Source organism: Entelurus aequoreus, linkage group LG23 (genome assembly GCF_033978785.1).
Source record: "Entelurus aequoreus isolate RoL-2023_Sb linkage group LG23, RoL_Eaeq_v1.1, whole genome shotgun sequence".
Taxonomy (NCBI): Eukaryota; Metazoa; Chordata; class Actinopteri; order Syngnathiformes; family Syngnathidae; genus Entelurus; species Entelurus aequoreus.
In genome coordinates, this window is record NC_084753.1 from 38,364,336 (window position 1) to 38,388,326 (window position 23,991).

A 23,991-nucleotide genomic window follows, 5' to 3' on the forward strand; every position below is an offset into this window, starting at 1 on the left:
ATGATGAAGTAAGCTGGACACTACATATAAATCATATAAAGAAAACATTTAAGAAAATGGAGTGCAATACTAAATAGAATAAAATACATATTTACAATTATTAACTACAATTTTTGTACCCAACTTCAGTTTAAGCATACATTGTTTATTGCATAAAGGTCTGGGGACATACATATAAAACAATCACAAAACAATATTCATATTACAAAAGAGAGTAATAAATATAATTAATAGAATGGATTATTGAGACCCAACAAATGATTCATAAAGTCACACATTTTAAAAGTAAATGATCTTGTATAAAACACAACTGCTCAAATGATGTATAAAGTAAATAATAATATGCTTCCAGAAGTGGTCCAGAAGATGTTTCAGATGTGAACCAGTAAATATGAACTAAGAGGGATTTATGTGTACTCAAAAGCAAAGGTATGAACACATGTAAAACAAATATGTATATCATATAAAGGAGTTGATTGATTGATTGAAACTTTTATTAGTAGGTTGCAGAGTGAAGTACATATTCCGTACAATTGACCACTAAATGGTAAAACCCGAATAAGTTTTTCAACTTGTTTAAGTCGGGGTCCACTTAAATTGATTCATCGATGGAATCATTTACAATTAGAACATAAAATATGTAACACTTCATTATTTAAAAAAAACATATATAAAACACTATTATGAATAAGTATAAAAGTGAATTATGAATATCTACACATAAAATGTTTACTTTAAGTAACTATTTATGTACTGTTTATTCTCACCTTTTCAGTCAAATTGTTCTGTTAATTTTAAAGTACACAAATGTGTATATTAACTCATGTACTTGACTGAAATAAAAGCACTAATCTGAAGTGTCTAATCTATAAATGTTAGAATTATATTAACAAGATTGTGTTACACACACAACAATGATGTCACACGTTATAAGTGCTGATGTTGTTAGAAAGTTTGTTTCAAATCCTGCATCTTCATTTGCTGCTGCTGTTCTCACCAGCACACTTGTGTTTCTTACACTGGTACTTATAAGAGAATCTTTCACCACACACACTGCAACTCAACACTTTCTCTCCTGTGTGTGTTCTCATGTGTACATTCAAATTATGTCTTTGTATAAAACTTTTACAACATACTGAACATATAAAAGGTTTTTCTCCAGTGTGTATTCTCATGTGTGCTTTGAAATGGTGCTTATGATTAAAATCTTTACCGCAGATTGAACATGAAAAAGGTTTTTCACCAGTGTGTGTTCGCATGTGTACTTTTAAACTTTGATTTATTACAAAACTTTTATCACATTCTGAGCAGGAAAAAGGTTTTTCTCCAGTGTGTATTCTCATGTGTGCATTGAAAAAGTCCCTTCGAGAAAAATCTTTACCGCAGATTGAACATAAAAAAGGTTTTTCTCCAGTGTGTATTCTCATGTGTCTCTTCAAATGTCGCCCTTGAGTAAAATGTTTACCACAGATTGAACATGAAAAAGGTTTTTCTCCAGTATGTATTCTCATGTGTTCTTTCAGCATGGGTTTTAGTCTAAACTCTCTGCCACATTCTGAGCAGGAAAACGGTTTCTCTCCAGTGTGTGTTCTCATGTGTCTTACCAGATGACAATGGTATTTAAAAGTTTTGTCACAGTGAGAACATGTGAAGTGTGTGTTGTCAGTGTGACATGTCTTATCATCTTTAGAGTGTTCATCATCAGTGTCAGGAGAGTGTGACGTTGTGTCCTCACTATCTGATAGTGGAGCTAAGAGCTTGTCTGCTTGTGATCCTCCACAGTGGTCTCCATCAGCTTCTGTTGTCATGTGTTGAGTTGAGCTGCTGCTTGGAGGCTCCGCCTCTCTCTTCTCCTCACTTTCACCTTTGACCTCATCATCTTCACTCTTCACAGGGACACCAGTCACTGGCATCTTGGTGACATCAACCTCCTCCAGTCCTTCAAGATGCTCTCCCTGCTGACTGATGCTGTGTTCCTCCTCTTCCTCTTTAATGTGAGGGGTCAGTGGATCCACCTCTTCCTCCTTAATGTGAGGGGTCAGTGGATCCACCACTTTCTCTTGAAAATGGTGTGTCAGTGGATCCACCTCTTCCTCCTTAATGTGAGGGCTCAGTGGATCCACCGCTTCCTCTTTAAAATGGGGTGTCAGTGGGTCCTCCTCTTCCTCTTTAAAACGGGGTGTCAGTGGATCCACCTCTTCCTCCTTAATGTGAGGGCTCAGTGGATCCACCTCTTCCTCCTTAATGTGAAGGCTCAGTGGATCCACCACTTCTTCTTTAGAATGGGGTGTCAGTGGGTCCTCCTCTTCCTTTTTAAAATGGGGGATCAGTGGGTATTCCTCTTCCTTCTTAATGTGGGAGGGCTGTGGCACCTTCGTCCGCATCCTGAAGCTCCACTTCTGTTGCTCAGGGTAAAGATGTTCTTCACAGACGTCTGCAAGACAAACACACCATCTCTGCTCAGTCACACAATGCATTCAGAACTTTTACATGCACTTAGGAAAAACAAGTTATCGTATGAACTGTCCTGAAATCTCAGTGACCCACAAACAAGCTGCTCTTTACAACATTATTCACAGGAAAAGAAAAACAAACCAGGACGACAGGACTTTACTATGGATAGACGATATGGTTTAAAATTGATTTTGCGATGCATTATTTCATATAGAATTACTAATAGAACCATTTTAAAACAGGCTACAAAGGCTCCTAATTTAGTTGCTGAAATATGCAGTAAAATATTACATAATTTCCAGTATTATTTTCTCAAATAAAGTACCGGTAACCAGATATCAACAGTAAATAAACAAGTACATTAATAATAATTTTTTCGACAAAATAATACAATTAGAAATGACACAATATGTTACTGCATATGTCAGCTGCCAAATTAGGAGCTTTTGTAACCCGCTTTGAAATTATTCTATTATCATTCATATACCAAATGGTATATTGTGACATATATTGTTATTAGGATATAGATTTGAGGTCATATCGCCCATACCAAACATTGGTTCGCCGAGTCATTTTGTTTGGCCCACCAAATATATTCATTTTTTATATTCTTCAGATGTGTGTGTATGTTTAAAATGTTGTACTACTGTTCTACATCACGTGGAAGTGTCATGTCATGGGGTTGGTGTGCTTTCAACTAAGGGACGATATTTTGGTGGTTAACATGATTCTTACACATATGTGTACTTCATGTGTATATGAATGTACTTTCCCTTGTGTGCTTAGTTTTACTGTAACTTCATTGTGGATAATATCTATAAACAACCTCAATTGTTTTACATCTTTAATTTGAAGGACTGTTTACTTATCTGACAAATTCAAAGGAAACTGCACTTTTTTAAAATGTTGCCTATCGTTCACATTACTTATGTAAGACATATGTTTTACATTTTTATGAAATCTAATTAGTTAATAAACGTGAGCAAAAATCAGCTAACATTGGAGTCAATGGGAGCTCCTCTATTAGACCCACAAAGTCCTCCAAATAACCATCCAAAAACTGCCAACAATACTCCATTTACATTTTGTGACCTGAATATTAACCAAGTATTAGCGATATTGTTATTATAAGCGCTAACATTAAAGACCTACTTTTAGATCACAGAAGTACCTAGCTTATGCTGCTATATTGACATACTGAGCTGCTTTCTCGCCTCTAAGATAGTGAAAGCTAATTCTGGATTATAAATCATGCTTCTCACTTATGTAGTAGAAGGTTGTGGACATAAACCGAGAACTTGGTCAACTTTGACATCCAACTTAGACCTGGAGATGGCAAGACAGACACAAAAATACACTCTTTTGCACCCACCCTTTTTTAACCCTTTGTGAGGATTAACTCTTCGTCTAAACGGGAAAATATGAACATCCCATCAGTCGGCATCCCAGTGAGAGCAGACATTGTATGCTTAAAATGAGCAAGATATGTAAATATGACATGTTATTAAGAATGTTACTACATTACATATATACTTACAGTGTGTATTTATAGGCCTACTGAAATGAATTTTTTGTATTTAAACGGGGATAGCAGATCCATTCTATGTGTCATACTTGATCATTTTGCGATATTGCCATATTTTTGCTGAAAGGATTTAGTAGAGAAAATCGACGATAAAGTTCGCAACTTTTGCTCGCTGATAAAAAAAAGCCTTGCCTGTACCGGAAGTAGCGTGACGTCACAGGAGCTAGTATTCCTCACAATTTTTCTTTGTTTACAATGGAGCGAGAGAGATTCGGACCGAGAAAGCGACGATTACCCCGTTAATTTGAGCGAGGATGAAAGATTCGTAGGTGAGGAACGTTACAGTGAAGGATTAGAGAGGCAGTGATGGACGTATCTTTTTTCGCTCTGACCGTAACTTAGGTACAAGCTGGCTCATTGGATTCCACACTCTCTCCTTTTTCTATTGTGGATCACGGATTTGTATTTCAAACCACCTCGGATACTAGATCCTCTTGAAAATGAGAGTCGAGAACGCGAAATGGACATTTAAAGTGACTTTTATCTCCACGACAATACATCGGTGACACACTTAGCTACTGAGCTAACGTGATAGCATCGTTCTCAAATGAAGATAGAAACAAAATAAATAAATCCCTGACTGGAAGGATAGACAGAAGATCAACAATACTATTAAACCATGTACATGTAACTACACGGTTAAAAATTCTCAGCCTGGTAAGGCTTAACAATGCTGTTGCTAACGACGCTAAGGCTAATTTAGCAACTTAGCAACCGGTGTTGTGCCTGAAACCTCACAGAACTATGATAAAAACATTAGCGCTCCACCTACGCCAGCCAGCCCTCATCTTCCCATCAACAGCCGTGCTCACCTGCATTCCAGCGATCAACGGCGCGACGAAGGACTTCATCCGTGGGTTTGGCGGCAAGCATCTGCTAGGCGTAGTAAGTAGTCCTTGTTGTGTTGCTGTAAGTATTGTACTTAGCCGCTAATACACCGATCGATCCCACCTACAACATTCTTCTTTGCAGCCTCCATTTTTCATTAAACAAATTGCAAAAGATTCACCAACACAGATGTCCAGAATACTGTGGAATTTTGTCGAAGAAAACAAGAGGTTTCTGTATCGGGTTCGACGGGGTACAACCATTTCCGTGGATTCTGTGACGTCACGCGCATAAATCATATCCAAAGGAGTTTTTCAACCGGAAGTGTGGCGGGAATTTTAAAATTGCACTTTATAAGTTAACACGGCCGTATTGGCATGTGTTGCAATGTTAAGATTTCATCATTGATATATAAACTATCAGACTGCGTGGTCGGTAGTAGTGGCTTTCAGTAGGCCTTTAAAATGTTGAAGGGGGTTTTAGGATGTTATTTAGAGCACTTTATAGGCAGAATAGAGCGGCTACCAATGACTCAATTGTTAGCTAACTTTTGCTAAGGTTTATTTTCTATTGAGGATGCATTAACAATTGACCTGCTCAGTGGCCTTGTGGTTAGACTGTCTGCCCTGAGACTGGAAAGTTGTGAGTTCAAACCCTGGCCGAGTCATACCAAAGACTATAAAAACGGGACCCATTGCCTCCTTGCTTGGCACTCAGCATCAAGGGTTGGGGGTTAAATCACCAAATGATTCCCGAGCACGGCCTCTGCTGCCCTCACCTCCCAGGGGGTGAACTTGGGGATGGGTCAAATGCAGAGGATCATTTCACCACACCTAGTGTGTGACTACCGTTGGGACCTTAACTTTAACTTACATAGGGACTGTGAATGATTCCAAAAAGTGCAGTTCCTCTTGAAATTAGAAAATAGAACAACAAGATATCATGTGACGTGAATTATATTTATATAGCGCTTTTCTCTAGTGACTCAAAGCGCTTTACATAGTGAAACCCAATACCTAAGTTACATTTAAACCAGTGTGAGTGGCACTGGGAGCAGGTGGGTAAAGTGTCTTGCCCAAGGACACAACAGCAGTGACTAGGATGGCAGAAGCTGGGATCGAACCTGGAACCCTCAAGTTGCTGGCACAGCCACTCTACCAACCGAACTATACCGCCCAAAGTAACAAGAATAGAATATATTAATAATAAAATGCCTCATAGCAAATGTGATGAATTCATCTTATTACTGTCCTTTTTCGGGTTTTACCTTTTAAGGGGCAAAGTCCTCGCAGGGTCTTTTGTCCTAATGACTGTCTGGTTAAAGTGAGGAGACTATAATTTAGGAAAACTATTTATTTACACATGAACTAGAATAAGTCACTCATTTTTACAGGTAGCTAAAGTTGGGATATAATTAAGATAATGAAGGATGAAGTGATTAAGAAATGTTTAATATAGATTAGAATAGGCCGTGCAACTAATCATATGTCCTGAGTTCCAGTTGAAACTGGGTGCAAGTTCATGCCCACGCACATACACTCTTATCGCCCACATTCTTGCCACTGTTTACGTGGCTTCTTGGCCGAGGTCTGAAGGACAACACCAGATATAAAGTCAGAGTCCAGAGAGAAAAAAGCACCAGTCAATGTCGCACAGAAGGAACCTTCCTGGTGTTACCTGACGGCACGACCACCAAGCTGCGACACCACTACAAAGGCTCCTCCATGCTCGTACCACCTGGCTTGGTAGGCTCGTACCCGCCTACCAAGCCAAAGACTTAAGTCCAATGACGAAACAGGGCGTAGCTGCCGCTGATTGGACCGACATGCGAATACCACATTTTCAACACTCCCCGTTGTCGGTTAAAAACATAGCTATGGGCTGCACTTTGGACACACTTGCTGTAGGCTACGAGGAGCTAGCAGCTACCATACTTGCCAACCCTCCCGTTTTTAGCGGGAGAATCCCGGTATTAAGCGCCTCTCCCGACAACCTCCCGGCAGAGATTTTCTCCCGACAAACTCCCGGTATTCAGCCGGAGCTGGAGGCCACGCCCCCTCCAGCTCAATGCGGACCTGAGACTGAGTGGGGACAGCCTGTTCTCATGTCCGCTTTCCCACAATATAAACAGCTTGCCTAACGAATTCAAACGAATGGAAACAAGAATTTCAGTTCATCCAGGACAGTTCGAAGGGGAAGGTGTATGTTGCCTGTAAATATGTGGAACAGACTTCTCCATTGAACACGGTGGCCGAAATGATATACTCATCATGAACGGCGAAGTTAAACAGGACAATACTGCCATATAATGGATAGCCACCGGAACACTGAAATTCAAGTATTTCTTTTATGTAAATAAAATAAATAGATAAATATATATATATCTATATATATATAGCTAGAATTCACTGAAAGTCAAGTATTTCATACACATATATATATACATATATATATATATATATATATATATATATATATATATATATATATATATATATATATATGTATATATATATATATATATATATATATATATATATATATATATATATATTTATTTATTTATTTATATATATATATGTATATATATATATATATATATATATATATATATATATATATATATATATATATATATATATATATATATATATATACATATATATATATATATATATACTACCGTTCAAAAGTTTGGGGTCACATTGAAATGTCCTTATTTTTTAAGGAAAAGCACTGTACTTTTCAATGAAGATAACTTTAAACTAGTCTTAACTTTAAAGAAATACACTCTATACATTGCTAATGTGGTAAATGACTATTCTAGCTGCAAATGTCTGGTTTTTGGTGCAATATCTACATAGGTGTATAGAGGCCCATTTCCAGCAACTATCACTCCAGTGTTCTAATGGTACAATGTGTTTGCTCATTGGTTCAGAAGGCTAATTGATGATTAGAAAACCCTTGTGCAATCATGTTCACACATCTGAAAACAGTTTAGCTCGTTACAGAAGCTACAAAACTGACCTTCCTTTGAGCAGATTGAGTTTCTGGAGCATCACATTTGTGGGGTCAATTAAACGCTCAAAATGGCCAGAAAAAGAGAACTTTCATCCGAAACTCGACAGTCTATTCTTGTTCTTAGAAATGAAGGCTATTCCACAAAATTGTTTGGGTGGCCCTAAAGCGTGTATATATATATATATATATATATATATATATATATATATATATATATATATATATATATATATATATATATATATATATATGAAATACTCGAGTTGGTGAATTCTAGCTGTAAATAACCACGCACCCAACCCCGCCCCCACCGCACCCCCTACGCCCCACCTCCCGATATTGGAGGTCTCAAGGTTGGCAAGTATGGCAGCTACACAACAGCTAAGCTAACACAGCACATTTAAGCATATCAAATAATTATAGTTGCTTAATACGTACACAAAGTCCCCAAAACAGAAGTCTGATAGAAAGTATCCAGCAACAAACGTGTCCGCATTGTTCAACTCTCTGCGCCATGAGCTTGACTTAATGAATTATTGTGGCCACTAGGTGTTGTGAAAGATCAAATTGAACAATTGCAAAAGCATCCGTCATATGTTTAGTGTTTTTATTATATTTCTGTCAATATGTGTAAGCATATTTTGTGGCTTTTACCAGTAGGGTCGCTATCGCTATAAGGGTCAGTCGATATCGCTTTGGGGTCCGCAACCCTAATGCCGCCCTCCAGTGGTCCACAGAGGCTGAAAAGGCTTTCATTGACCTCAAACATGACCTGTCCTCCACCTCCGCTTTTGCTGCCCTTTTACTTGGATGTTTTTGAAAGTGCCTTTTTTCAGAAACAAAAGGGGGAGGAGGTGTGGGGTGGAGTGCGTCGAGTTTTTGGTTTCATTGATTATGATCAATCCAGTACAAGGGAAAAGGTACTAACTGACTTGTGTTGACAAGTCCAGTGGTTGGCCGGAAGTAAACCCAACCTCTAAGGATGCAAAACCAGTTAATAAATGGCTTGTGAATGACCTCATACCACGACATGGTTTCCCTAAAAATATTAGATCAGACAACGGTAGCCATTTTAACAACACCCGCTTAGCCTTGGTCAAAAATGCTCTCGGATTCGAACACAGGTTCGGCTCGGTGTACCGTCCTCAGTCCCAAAGTAAGGTCGAAAGGATGAACCAGAACATCAAAATGAAATTGGCTGAAATCTGTGCACAGACCAAAAGGAATTGGGTTGACGCGTTTCCATTGGCTTTAATGATCATTCGAATGTCCGTGAACAAAACTGTTTTATGGCCCTATGAATTGCATACAGGTCAGCCCTTCCCAGGACCAGCAGCTCCCTTGGAAGGCGGACTCAGCGTAAAACCAAAATGGTATTTTGACCAGATTCAGAATTTGTGTGCCAGTTCCTCTGTACAGATTCCAGGACGGCAGCCCGCCACTCCACATTCCCTTCCGCCCACTGAGTGGGTCAAGGTCAAGGTCATCAAGCGCAAGTGGACAGGCCCCTTCAAGGTCGTGTAGCGGATGTCCCACGCTCTTTGACCCCCAAGCAGTGCCTTTTGGGCCTCAGTTAGTTAGACAGAACGTTCCACAACTGTTCACGTTATCCCATCTCATCTCATTGTGGATCATGTGAATGTTTGAAGTGGAACTAAATGTGATCTCTGAAAGGGGTACACATTATTTCCAAAGCAGGGCCCCCATCCACATATACAATACTAGTACATCCATCCATTTTCTACTGCTTGTCCCTTTTGCATATCTGATGAAAAACCACATAATTTTGTTATTTTAATTATAAGTGAGCCAAATCACCTATATTTGAACATTATCTAATGGAAATGACTGCTGTCTGATAATCACATTAATAACACAATAACAATCATGTGTCTGAGTACACCTATTAATCACAATTGTTCTAACATGTCATTTTCACATTAATGATGGAATATAAAGTTAGTAAACATGTGAGAGTAAGAAGTAAACAAACCTGTTCTGTGTAACACAACTTGATGTTTCTTGAAAACAGCGTCCAGTAGTTGATGTTGTCGCTCCTTCTCCTCTTTTGTTGGACAAAGTTCCTCTTTGTACTCTGCTATCGTTCTTCCGCACATTTTCACACAATCACAACACTTTACACTCACACTTGATCTTAACTAAGCAATGTTTTGATCAAATCCGCGTCTCTTTGTTAGCAGCTAACAAGCTAAGCTAACTAGCAAGCTAAGCTAACTAGCGCGCTAAAAGAACTAGCAAGCTAAGCTAACTAGCGCGCTAAAACTAAGCTAAGCGGGCCTAATAATGTCCAAAGTTGACTGAGACGAGTGGAGTTTATCCTGACACGGAGGATGAATAAAGTGTAGTTAGTAGCGATGTGAGGAGATGTGCCGAGGCTTAGAAGCGTGTGTGGAGTAAAGGAGGACTTTGCTGCAAAGCGCATATCCTCCACGCATGCGTCACTTAGGGGCGGGGCTAAAGAATCATAGTGATGGGCAAGTCATGAACGAACCGTTCAAAATTTATGTTTTCATGGTGCCCACACAAAAAACATGGCAACAAATGATATTTCAAATATATCAACCGTATTTGATTTTTAATCAGGTATATATGAAAATATTGTTTTTAATGCACTTATTTTCGCTCTTTTTATCTGCCATATGTGTTTTATAGTGTTTTATGCTCATGATTTATTATCTAACCACAAATATGGACCACTATTTCTAAGAACTGGCTGTTGGCTTGCCTTACACAGTCCTACAGAACATGTGATTTCCTATTCCAGCAGATACTATACTTGAAATTACAAACAACCGAACATCTGACTGTAGAACATTTTTTCATCTAGTTATCAACAATTTTAGCAGCTTTGGTTCATTATCATCCATTATACAGATGTGCATACAAATGTGAGTTTTGTGGAATAAATGTAAGTAATATGAAGGAATAAAATAAGCTTGATCTCCTCTGTAAAATTATTTTATGTATAATCCCTCAAGTCTCCTGTTTATATTTTGAAGTTTACCCAAAGATGAAGATGAAAGTAAAAAGTGGGACGTGCTTTTGAAGAAGTAATAATTATTTGCAAATCATTTCCAAGTGTGGTGGCTTTGATAAGACAGAAAATGTTGTTTGACTCAGAAATGATTTCAGTCCTTCATGTTGACGTTACCAGTTCACCTCCAAGGACTAGATGTGTCATCACAAGTCCTTCAGCAATGATGAATGTAGATATTATCAATCACAGGGGAGGTATTTATTATTATTTTTAGGTACTATGCCTCTTCGTTTTAGCTGGAAAAGGGCAGGAATAGCCTACATCTTCCTCCAGAAGAGAACATGTCTGTGACCTCTCAGATGATCCACAAACTGGAACCTCCCACTAGGGGTGTTGCTAAGCATAAAGCTCGACTAGGACACATCCCCCACTATAATTACTTTGGACCCCTCCAAAAACACACACACACACACACACACACACACACACACACACACACACACACACACACACACACACACACACACACACACACACACACATTTGTCTCTGCTTCAAGGGAAATAATTATGACATTTAATAGTGTGTGCTGAAATACTACTATTTACTTAAACTTGGTTCTTCGCTTTCTCCAAGGTGAATATAAACCTTCACCATAAGCAAAACATAATATGAGTTAATTAGTTCACTTCAGCATCTATTGGTGCATCAGAATTGGTGTTTTGTAGAAAGAATGTTGTTCCTCTTTTGCATCGGCCTTGTGTGTCCTCACCCAGCCAGTCTCTGGTAAACAATGTCCCATCATGCTGACATCCACTGAATGTGAGGGCTCATAAAACACCACATAAACATACATAGGCCAGCCCCTGGGGTCGACTTCCCGAGGATGCTGAGTGTCTCCTATCTTGGGGAGTTGTGAAGAAGTTGTAACGGACAGGACACTGACGGCCAAGTGGGGGGTTTGATTGATTGATTGATTGAGAAGTTTATTAACATCTTAAAGAATTGAATCCATGTAATGCTTTAAAAAGGCAAATGGATGGCACAAAAAGCCAAAAGGCTTGTTTCCATTGTGGTCCATTAAGTCAGTATTTTGGTGAGCAACAGGGCCCCAAAATTGTAAACTGACTGACACTGTGTAAGAGAGACATGGCACCATCTGTGTCCTAATTCAGTGCTCCCCAACCACCGCCACACAATAAAAAAATTAAAAAAAAATATATATATATATTTTTTAAATTAAATCAACAAAAAAAATACAAAATATACATTATATATCAATATAAATCAATACAGTCTGCAGGGATACAGTCCGTAAGCACACATGATTGTATTTTTTTATGAGAATGAAAAAAAACAAAAACTTTTTTTTTTTTTTTTACTACCCCCCGGGGTTGTGAGAGTGGCCGTGCCAGCAATCTGAGGGTTCCTGGTTCGATTCCCACCTTCTACCAACCTCGTCACGTCTGTTGTGTCCTTGGGCAAGACACTTCACCCTTGCTCCTGATGAGTCGTGGTTATTGCCTTGCATGGCAGCTCCCGCCATCAGTGTGTGAATGTGTGTGTGAATGGGTGAATGTGGAAATAGTGTCAAAGCCCTTTGAGTACCTTGAAGGTAGAAAAGCGCTTTTCAAGTATAACCCATTTACCATTGTTCCTATAACCCCTTTGTTCAAATGTTTGTTCCACTTGGCATCTTGTCTGACTCGCACCATGCACAGCCTTCCTTGTCACATATTGTTCCTTTTCCCGCTATCCATCCAGTAATTCAAACTGATCCAGCAGCGCGATTGAAGATTATTTTTATTAAGGTAGCCTATATAAAACGACATATATGTGCACATGTATGCACTGATTAAAAATACAGAACTATAATGCCCACGTTTAGACTTTCTCCCACAAACGCCATCTTGCTTTTTCCTCCTTCTTCTTCTTCTTTCTATTTCCAGAAGACTAGTAGAACATCTTAGGTGTATTGCTGCCCTCCACAGGTTCTTAACGGGATTTCCTCCTTCTGTCCTATGGCCCACACTACATTCTACAGTCCAGTAGGTGGCAGTATGAACCTTTCAAGTCATGGCTGCAAACTGCCAGTAAGAAGAAGAAGTAATAGAGCTGGTTGTTTGTTTCTCTCGCGAGATCTGACAACATGTTTAAATAGAACAATTGACAGGTTGACAACATCCAAACAAACCAAGTCATCTCCAATACATCTCAACATTACACACATCCTCCAGGCTGAGTTAGTCTAGATGATGAAGTAAGCTGGAAACTACATGTAAGTCATATAAAGAAAACATTGAAAAAATGTACTGCGATAATAAATAGAATAAAATACATACCCACAAATATTAACTACATTTATTGTACCCAACTTTAGTTGAAGCATACATTGTTTATTGCATAAAGGTCTGGGGACATACATATACAACAATCACACAACAATATTCATATTACACAAGAGAGTAATAAAGACAATTAATAGAATGGATTACAGAGACCCAAGAAATGATTCATAAAGTCACACATTTTAAAATGGTATAAAAGACAACTGTTCAAATGATGTATAAAGTAAATAATAATATGCTTCCAGAAGTGGTCCAGAAGATGTTTCAGATGTGAACCAGTAAATATGAACTAAGAGGGATTTATGTGTACTCAAAAGCAAAGGTATGAACACATGTAAAATAAATATGTATATCATATAAAGGAGTTCATCTATGGAATCATCTACAATTAGAAAATAAAATATGTAACACTCATTATTTCAAAAAACATATATAAAACACAATTATGAATTAGTATAAAAGTCAATTATGAATATCTACACTTAAAATGTTTATTCTATGTAACATATTTTATGTACTGTTTATTCTAATCTTTTCAGTCAAATTGTTCTGTTCATTTTAAAGTACACAAATGTGTATATTAACTCATGTACTTGACTGAAATAAAAGCACTAATCTGAAGTGTCTAATCTATAAATGTTATACGTTTGATAACAATATTGTGTTACACACAACAATGATGTCACACATGTTATATGTGCTGATGTTAGAAAGTCAAAGTTAAAGTTTTGACAGTTTATTTCAAATCCTGCATCTTCATTTGCTGCTGCTGTTCTCACCAGCACACTTGTGTTTCTTACACTGGTACTTAGAAGAGAATCTTTCACCACACACACTGCAACTCAACACTTTCTCTCCTGTGTGTGTTCTCATGTGTACTGTATAAGATTGTCGGCGACGATAGCTTTTGTTGCAGCTTGAACAGGAGTAAGGTTTTTCACCAGAGTGCGTTCTCATGTGTAATTTTAATTGCTGGTTTTCTATATAACTTTTACCACATACTGAACATATAAAAGGTTTTTCACCAGTGTGTGTTCTCATGTGTACTTTTAAACGTTCATTTATTACAAAACTTTTACCACATTCTGAGCAGATAAAAGGTTTTTCTCCAGTGTGTATTCTCATGTGTTTTTTGAAATGGTCCCTTCGAGTAAAATCTTTACCGCAGATTGAACATGAAAAAGGTTTTTCTCCGGTGTGTATTTTCATGTGTGCTTTGAAATTGTACTTTTGAGTAAAATCTTTACCGCAGATTGAACATGAAAAAGGTTTTTCTCCAGTGTGTGTTCTCATGTGTGCTTCTAAACTTTGATTTATTACAAAACTTTTACCACATTCTGAGCAGGAAAAAGGTTTTTCTCCGGTGTGTTTTCTCATGTGTACTTTGAAATGGTGCTTTTGAGTAAAATCTTTACCGCAGATTGAACATGAAAAAGGTTTTTCTCCAGTGTGTATTCTCATGTGTACTTTTAAACTTAGATTTTTTACAAAACTTTTACCACATTCTGAGCAGGAAAAAGGTTTTTCTCCAGTGTGTATTCTCATGTGTACTTTCAGACGACAATGGTATTTAAAGGTTTTGTCGCAGTGAGAACATGTGAAGTGTGTGTTGTCAGTGTGACATGTCTTATCATCTTTAGAGTGTTCATCATCAGTGTCAGGAGAGTGTGACGTTGTGTCCTCACTATCTGATAGTGGAGCTAAGAGCTTGTCTGCTTGTGATCCTCCACAGTGGTCTCCATCAGCTTCTGTTGTCATGTGTTGAGTTGAGCTGCTGCTTGGAGGCTCCGCCTCTCTCTTCTCCTCACTTTCACCTTTGACCTCATCACCTTCACTCTTCACAGGGACACCAGTCACTGGCATCTTGGTGACATCAACCTCCTCCAGTCGTTCAAGATGCTCTCCCTGCTGACTGATGCTGTGTTCCTCCTCTTCGTCATTAATGTGAGGGGTCAGTGGATCCTCCTCTTCCTCCTTAATGTGAGGGCTCAGTGGATCCACCGCTTCCTCTTTAAAACGGGGTGTCAGTGGGTCCTCCTCTTCCTCTTTAAAATGGGGGATCAGTGGGTATTTCTCTTCCTTCTTAATGTGGGAGGGCTGTGGCTCCTCCGTCCGCATTTTAAAGCTCCACTTCTGTTGCTCAGGGTAAATATGTTCTTCACAGACGTCTGCAAGACAAACACACCATCTCTGCTCAATCACACAATGCATTCAGTACTTTTACATGCACTTAGGAAAAACAAGTTATCGTATGAACTGTCTTGAAATCTCAGTGACGCACAAACACGCTGCTCTTTACAACATTAGTCATAGGAAAAGAAAAAAAAAACAGGACGACAGGACTTTTTGCTATGGATAGACGAAATGGTTTAAAATTGATTTTGCGATATATTATTTCATATAGAATTACTTATAGAACCATTTTAAAACAGGCTACACAGGCTCCTAATTTAGTTGCTGAAATATGCAGTAAAATGTTACATCATTTCCAGTATTATTTTCTCAAATAAAGTAACCAGATATTAACAGTAAATAAACAAGTACATTAATAATAATAGTTTCGACAAAATAATACCATTAGAAATGACACAATATGTTACTGCATATGTCAGCTGCCAAATTAGGAACTTTTGTAACCCGCTTTGAAATTATTCTATTATCAATCATATACCAAATGATATATCGTGACATATATTGTTATTAGGATATAGATTTGAGGTCATATTGCCCATACCAAACATTTGTTGTTTTATTTTACTATATTCAAACACAATGTTACTGTTCAAACTGTGTGTAATATTACAGTGGCTAAAATATTAAATATACTTGTTAAATAAAGTGTCCTCCTTGTTTTTAATGAATAATTAAGGCCTACTATGCTACTGTATTTTAATGCTGTTCATGATGGTGGTACTTGGAGTTCCAAGTATTTTCTGAGGTGGTACTTGGTGAAAAAAGTTTGACAACTACTGACGTAGTGACATTGTAAACTACATTGGCAGCCACCATTTTGTTGTACCCAAACGGCGTCTGCACATACATCGCGCTTCCAACGAGATCCCGTTTTTTTCTTTCGAGTTATCATGAAAAAGAGAAAGCAATATCTGCGTCATTTCATTTTTCTCAAAATACTTTCCACTGTGTTCGTTAGAAAGTTCCACAACTGTTCACGTTATCCCACGCTTGTGCTACAGCACTCATCTCATTGTGCAACATGTGAATGTTGAAGTGGAACTAAACGTGATCTCTGAAAGGCGTACACATTATTTCCAAAGCAGGGCCCCCATCCACATATACAATACTAGAACATATCTGATGAAAAACAACATTATTTTGTTATTTTAATTATAAGTGGGCCATACCACCTATTAGGGTTGCACGGTATACCGGTATTAGTATAGTACCGCGATATTAATTAATCATTTTCGGTACTATACCGTCTCTGAAACGTACCGATCCCGCACCCCCCCTCCTGCGTCGAAGTCACGTCGTGACATTGCTGGTTTACGAGCAGACGAGCATGTTCGGCGGCACACAATCACAGAGTACTTACAAGCAGACACAGTGTGTAGACAGAAAAGGGAGAACGGGCGTATTTTGGCTAAAAAACCAACAATAAAGGTGAAGTTATAACACTGAAACACCCTCAGGAAGAGATGCTTTAGGACATGGCTAGCTAGCTAGCGGCTAACGTCCATCCGCCGTCAGCAGTGTTTTAGCAACTCTTAAATCACTAATCCTCGCCTCCACGGCAACAAATACTGTAAGTTTCTTACATGTACATTATCACTGGAGGACGAGGAATAGCTAAACATGCTTCACTACACACCGTAGCTCACCGGCATCAAAATGTAAACAAACGACACGCATCTTGTCAATACTACTATGATTACGTCGATATTTTTTGGCATCACAACATCATCTTTCATTTTTTTTAAATGTATAATATGTTTATAAACTCAGGAAATATGTCCCTGGACTTTGAATATGACCAATGTATGATCCTGTAACTACTTGGTATCGGATTGATACCCAAATTTGTGGTATGATAGAAAAACTAATGTAAAGTATCAAACAACAGAAGAATAAGTGATTATTACATTTTAACAGAAGTGTAGACAGAACATGTTAAAAGAGAAAGTAAGCCGATATTAACAGTAAATGAACAAGTAGATTAACAATTCATTTTCTACCACTTGTCTTTAAAGGCCTACTGAAATGATTTTTTAAAATTTAAACGGGGATAGCAGATCCATTCTGTGTCATACGTGATCATTTTGCGATATTGCCATATTTTTGCTGAAAGGATTTAGTAGAGAACAACGACGATAAAGTCCGCAACTTTTGGTCGCTGATAAAAAAAGCCTTGCCTGTACCGGAAGTAGCGTGACATCACAAGCTGGAGTGCTGCTCACATTTCCTTATTGTTTACACCAGCAGCCAGAGAGATTCGGACCGAGAAAGCGACGATTACTAAATTAATTTGAGCGAGGATGAAAGATTTGTGGATGAGGAAAGTGAGAGTGAAGGACTAGCGTGCAGTGCAGGGCGTATCTTTTTTCGCTCTGACTGTAACTTAGGTACAAGCTGGCTCATTGGGTTCCACACTCTCTCCTTTTTCTATTGTGGATCACGGATTTGTATTTCAAACCACCTCGGATACTATATCCTCTTGAAAATGAGAGTCGAGAACGCGAAATGGACATTCTCAGTGACTTTTATCTCCACGACAATACATCAGAGAAACACTTTAGCTACTGAGCTAACGTGATAGCATCTGGCTCAAATGCAGATAAAAACAAAATCAATAAACCCCTGACTGGAAGGATAGACAGAATATCAACAACACTATTAAACCATGGACATGTAAATACACGGTTAATGCTTTCCAGCTTGGCGAAGATTAACAATGCTGTTGCTAACGACGCCATTGAAGCTAACTTAGCAACTGGACCTCACAGAGCTATGCTAAAAACATTAGCTATCCACCTACACCAGCCAGCCCTCATCAACACCCGTGCTCACCTGCATTCCAGCAATCGACGGAAGGATGAAGGACTTCACCCGATCATCCGTGCGGTCGGCGGCTAGCGTCAGCTAGCGCGTCTGCTATGCAAGTAAGTCCTCCTGGTTGTGTTGCTACAGCCAGCCGCAAATACACCGATCCCACCTACAACTTTCTTCTTTGCAGCCTCCATTGTTCATTAAACAAATTGCAAAATATACACCAACACAGATGTTCAGAATACTGTGGAATTTTGAGATGAAAACAGAGCTTTTTGTATTGGATTCAATGGTGTACCAAGACTTCCGTTTATCTAGTGACTTCACTCGCATACACTACCGTTCAAAAGTTTGGGGTCACATTGAAAAGTCCTTATTTTTGAAGTAAAAGCACTGTACTTTTCAATGAAGACAACTTTAAACTAGTCTTAACTTTAAAGAAATACACTCTATACATTGCTAATGTGGTAAATGACTATTCTAGCTGCAAATGTCTGCTTTTTGGTGCAATATATACATAGGTGTATAGAGGCCCATTTCCAGCAACTATCACTCCAGTGTTCTAATGGTACAATGTGTTTGCTCATTGGCTCAGAAGGCTAATTGATGATTAGCAAACCCTTGTGCAATCATGTTCACACATCTGAAAACAGTTTAGCTCGTTACAGAAGCTACAAAACTGACCTTCCTTTGAGCAGATTGAGTTTCTGGAGCATCACATTTGTGGGGTCAATTAAACGCTCAAAATGGCCAGAAAAAGAGAACTTTCATCTGAAACTCGACAGTCTATTCTTGTTCTTAGAAATGAAGGCTATTCCACAAAATTGTTTGGGTGACCCCAAACTTTTGAACGGTAGTGTACGTCCTCATACAAAGACGTTTTCAACCGGAAGTTTAGCGGGAAATTTAAAATTGCACTTTATAAGTTAACCCGGCCGTATTGGCATGTGTTGCAATGTTAAGATTTCATCATTAAAATATAAAAACTATCAGACTGCGTGGTCGGTAGTAGTGGCTTTCAGTAGGCTTTTAATGTTCTTCGTGTTCTTTGATGTTTCCCTCTTACACACATGTTTATGTGTGCTATGGCTATGAGGTTCTTGTTTTCTCTTTGGCCTCAGTCTGGACCCCCTCTCCAAGGGCCCAGGCTTAGACTGAATTTTTTTTCTCCCCCCTCCCCAGCGTTTACCTGTTTCTCACCTTTTTGGTAAGGGGCGCCAGAAGTTGGCAGACCCGTCAGCGATCCTGTTCTGTCTCCCTGTAATGTTTGTCTGCTCTTGAATGGGATTGTGCTGAAAATCTTAATTTCCCATCTGGGATTATTAAAGTATTTCTGATTCTGATTGCGTTGTTATTGGCCGTCTTCAAAAGTAATGAACTTTCCGGTACAATTTCTTACATTTTCATTCTCCGAAAGTTTTATCAGTCACAAATACTGCCTCAGTTTGCACTCGGACAACTTTACCACGAGGGGGCTGTCAAAAGAAAGACTTTAGAAAGACAAGAAAACTTTGCTAATTAGTACTAATAAACTAGATTGATTGAGACATTGCTGGACAGCAGAGAAGTAACTAAATCCAAATAAACGTTGAATATATTTTTTAAAAAGATGTCTGGCTTGTATCTTCAGTAGGGATATAAATCGTAAAAAATGTATCGATATGATACCTTAATCGATATTCCTTATCGATACCAGTATTTATCAGTAGTCTTATCGGTACTACATGTAATTTGTGGAAATAAAAAAAGTGGAAAAAAGGCATTTTAAATATAATTCCTATTAGCACAAGAGGTTGAACACCTCCAACATGATGTTCTGTAACATCTCAGAGCAGGGAAGTCTTTTATCAACAGCTGTTTATTTGAAGTCTTAAAGAAGTCAACTATGTGTGCAGTGCAAGGTGAAATGCAGTTATGTCATCTTCTTGTCAATAACACACACATCAAACTTTTGCGTGTTGTTGTTTCCTTATTTGTCATTATTCAAAGCTGATTTTAATGTGTAGCAGCGGCAGCTGAACTCAATGTGACAACGTGTCATAGTTACGTCAGTCAGCTGGAATTAAAAATACAAATAGTTGTGTCGTTAGTCCAGAATCTTCACGGTCCTCATGGACGACATAATTAAGAACTAGTACTAAAAAAAATGGTACTTGGTATACATCCCTAATCTTCACCACTAAACCTTTGAAATATGCTGACATATGTGCTGCTAAAGGTAAATAAACAGTAGCCATATTGAATGTTTGCCTTCATTTGACCACGTGAGGTAAGGAGGACGGCCTCTAGGTCACATGGTTACACCCCAGCAATTACACTGTTGATGATTGATGAGCATTCATTTTTAAATGGTGGTGTTAAAAAGCAAGTATATCTCCATCTTTAGTCATAAATGTGGCCCCCGGATGAACATGTGTCACAAACATTGTATTAGATGATATGTGGATGTTGTGCTTACTTGGACTGTGATGAAGCTGTGAGGACTCAGGTGGTTTGTCTTCATGCTCTTCAGTCTTCACAGAGACAACAGTCAGTGGAAACTTGGTGAGATCAGCCTCCTCCTGCCCTACAGGACACTCTCCCTCCTCTTCCTCTTTAAAATAAAGGGGCTGTGGATCCTCCTCGTCCCTTTTAAAATGTGAGTGCTGTGGATCCTCTAAAGTGAAACTGTCCCCCTGCAGATGAGGGAGACATTCTTCTTGGTGTCCAATCAGCTGATGGATGTCTACAGGACACAAACAAAATACATTTTAACTCCTACATGCTAAATATTAAATCGTACATGAAATATAGGGCTGTGGCTATTGAAAATGTTATTAATCAAGTGTTTTACTGGAAATGTTTTCGATTAATCGAGTAACTGGATAAAACATAGTGTTGCTTGGTTAAAGACAAATTTAAGAGACTTTAAGACATTTCACTTAATAATCAACGGCCAATTGGTTTGAGATGGTATGAGATCAAGATGTCATCTTTAGATCAGGCTTTGTTTTTTCGACAATCACTGCCACATTAAAAAGTTAAAGTACCAATGATTGTCACACACACACTAGGTGTGGCGAGATTATTCTCTTTATTTGATCCATCAACATTGATCACCCCCTGGGAGGTGAGGGGAGCAGTGAGCAGGAGCAGTGAGCAGCAGCGGTGGCCACGCCCGGGAATCATTTTTATGGTGATTTACCCCCAATTCCAACCCTTAATGCTGAGTGCCAAGAAGGGAGGTAATGGGTCCCACTTTTATAGTCTTTGGTTTAGACTGGGTCTGGGTTTGAACTCTCAAACTACCGATCTCAGGGCGGACACTCTAACCATGAGGCCACTGAGTAGGTGGATGTAGTAGGTGTTGTAGTAGGTTAATGGCTGCACCAATATGAAGGAAATAACAGGTCAGTATAGCTTTTACACACATAAATAACTTGTCAAACCTGCCAGCTAGCAGGCTAGGTTTACAGCGTCAGTTACCATGGTAACTGACTCTGACTTTGTCTTACCTCTTTTTGGAGGTAAAAACTCTCAAGGAGTTGGCACTTAACCTGCTCTCTGGAATATTCCCCCGGTGACTGTGTGAGTTTTGTGTAAACATGTTGATACACATTGTTACAAACTGAGAGGAACATCAACCTCTCATAAATATTGTGTGTCTGAAACTGTCTCGTTTTTATGAACAACGTAAAACAATCAGTGCATCATCCTCACATGACAATTCATCTTCCTATAGACAATCTATTCAAGAATAGTGTTAATAATAAATATAAAGTTAGTAAACATGTGAGAGTAAGAAGTAAACAAACCTGTTCTGTGTAACACAACTTGATGTTTTTGATGTTGTCGCTCCTTCTCCTCTTTTGTTGGACAAAGTTCCTCCTCGTACTCTGCTATCGTTCTTTCGCACATTTTCACACAATCACAACACTTTACACTCACACTTGATCTCTGCTTAGCGATGTGTTTTGATCACTTCCGCCTCTCTTTGTTAGCAGCTAACAAGCTAAGCTAATTAGCAAGCTAAGCTAGCTCGAGAAGCGTCAAAGTGCGCTCAGACTAATATAACCGGATGCAAACAGTTATTAACGATGTTTACTCTATATAATAGAGTGTAATAAAGGACATATATGTGTACATGGACGCACAGATTAAGAACACTGAACTGTGACGACTGCAATAACGTCTTCACCGTCAGACGCCATCTTGCTTTATCCTCGCCGTGTTTGGTTCGCGCGCAGTGTTGTCAGATCTCGCGAGAGAAAAAAGTAACCAGCTCTTCCCCCCACCCCCGGTACAACTATTTCAACATTCTGAAAATAAAAGTAAACTTGTCCATTTTACATTTTCAAAACAAAGACATACAACTTATTTTCGTAAAAATATTCAAATATTTACCAATGTATTGAAACAACAGTAGCATAAGGAAAGAGAAAAAGAAACAATATAAATATTAGTGTATAAATATTACACTCATGATATTATTTTTGTCTTTGATGATGATAGTTTTTATAATGTATTTTAGAATGTGGGAGGTTTCCATGTTCTTTTTAAATTTCCTTTGGCATTATATGTATAAAAGTAAAATATATATATATATATATATATATATATATATATATATATATATATATATATATATATATATATATATATATATATATATATATATATATATATATATATATATATATATATATATATATATATATATATATATATATATATATATATAAAATAGATAAATATATACATGTATATATATATATATATTTTTTTAAATCTATTTTATTTATTTATATATTTTCTTTGATTAGCCATCCATCCATCCATTTTCTACCGCTTGTCCCTTTTATTTTATATATATATATATATATATATATATATATATATATATATATATATATATATATATATATATATATATATATATATATATATATATATATATATATATATATATAAAATAAAAGGGACAATATATATATATATATATATATATATATATATATATATATATATATATATATATATATATATATATATATATATATATATATATATATATATATATATATATATATATATATATATATATAAAATAAAAGGGACAAGCGGTAGAAAATGGATGGATGGATGGCTAATCAAAGAAAATGTATAAATAAATAAAATAGATTAAAAAATATATATATACATACATATATATTTATCTATTTTATATATATATATATATATATATATATATATATATATATATATATATATATATATATATATATATATATATATATATATATATATATATATATATATATGTATATATATTTATCTATTTTATATATATATATATATATATTTTTTTTTAATCTATTTTATTTATTTATTTATTTTCTTTGATTATTCATCCATCCATCCATTTTCTACCGCTTGTCCCTTTTGGGGTAGCAGGTTGATGTTCCTCTCAGTTTGTAACAATGTGTATCAACATGTTTACACAAAACTCACACAGTCACCGGGGGAATATTCCAGAGAGCAGGTTAAGTGCAAACTCCTGAGTACCTAAAATGAAGTGTATTAATTGACTCATATCATGTTCTACACTTGGTGAATGTTCATATTCATCTCGGAGAAAGCAAACCATCAGGTTGGAGTAAACAGTGGTATTTCAGTTTGAGCACATGATAAGATAAGGCCCCTTAGTTTGATATTCGCAGGTGGATTGGATCACTTCTCGTAGGAAAAGAGGCCCTAATTGGGACTTCGGAATG

General features: G+C 37.4%; 2 protein-coding genes across 2 annotated transcripts in view; both read right to left on the reverse strand.

The window, feature by feature from the left end:
• Positions 1-210: 210 nt before the first annotated feature.
• Positions 211-10,288, reverse strand: LOC133640650 (oocyte zinc finger protein XlCOF22-like). The gene is made up of 2 exons (XM_062034193.1): positions 9,882-10,288; positions 211-2,434 (listed from the first exon to the last, which is right to left on the reverse strand). The coding sequence occupies exons 1-2, from the start codon at positions 10,003-10,005 to the stop codon at positions 975-977; spliced, it is 1,584 nt and encodes a 527-aa protein (XP_061890177.1). The 5' UTR covers positions 10,006-10,288; the 3' UTR covers positions 211-974.
• Positions 10,289-13,305: 3,017 nt separating this feature from the next.
• LOC133640869 (gastrula zinc finger protein xFG20-1-like) overlaps positions 13,306-23,991 on the reverse strand; it is a 177,378-nt gene continuing 166,692 nt past the window's right edge. The window contains exons 4-6 of the mRNA XM_062034552.1: positions 22,033-22,171; positions 20,697-20,963; positions 13,306-15,402 (exon numbers count right to left, since the gene is read on the reverse strand). Of these exons, the coding sequence (XP_061890536.1) occupies positions 13,991-15,402; positions 20,697-20,963; positions 22,033-22,171 (1,818 nt within the window). The 3' untranslated portion in view covers positions 13,306-13,990. The remainder of the gene's footprint in view (positions 15,403-20,696; positions 20,964-22,032; positions 22,172-23,991) is intronic.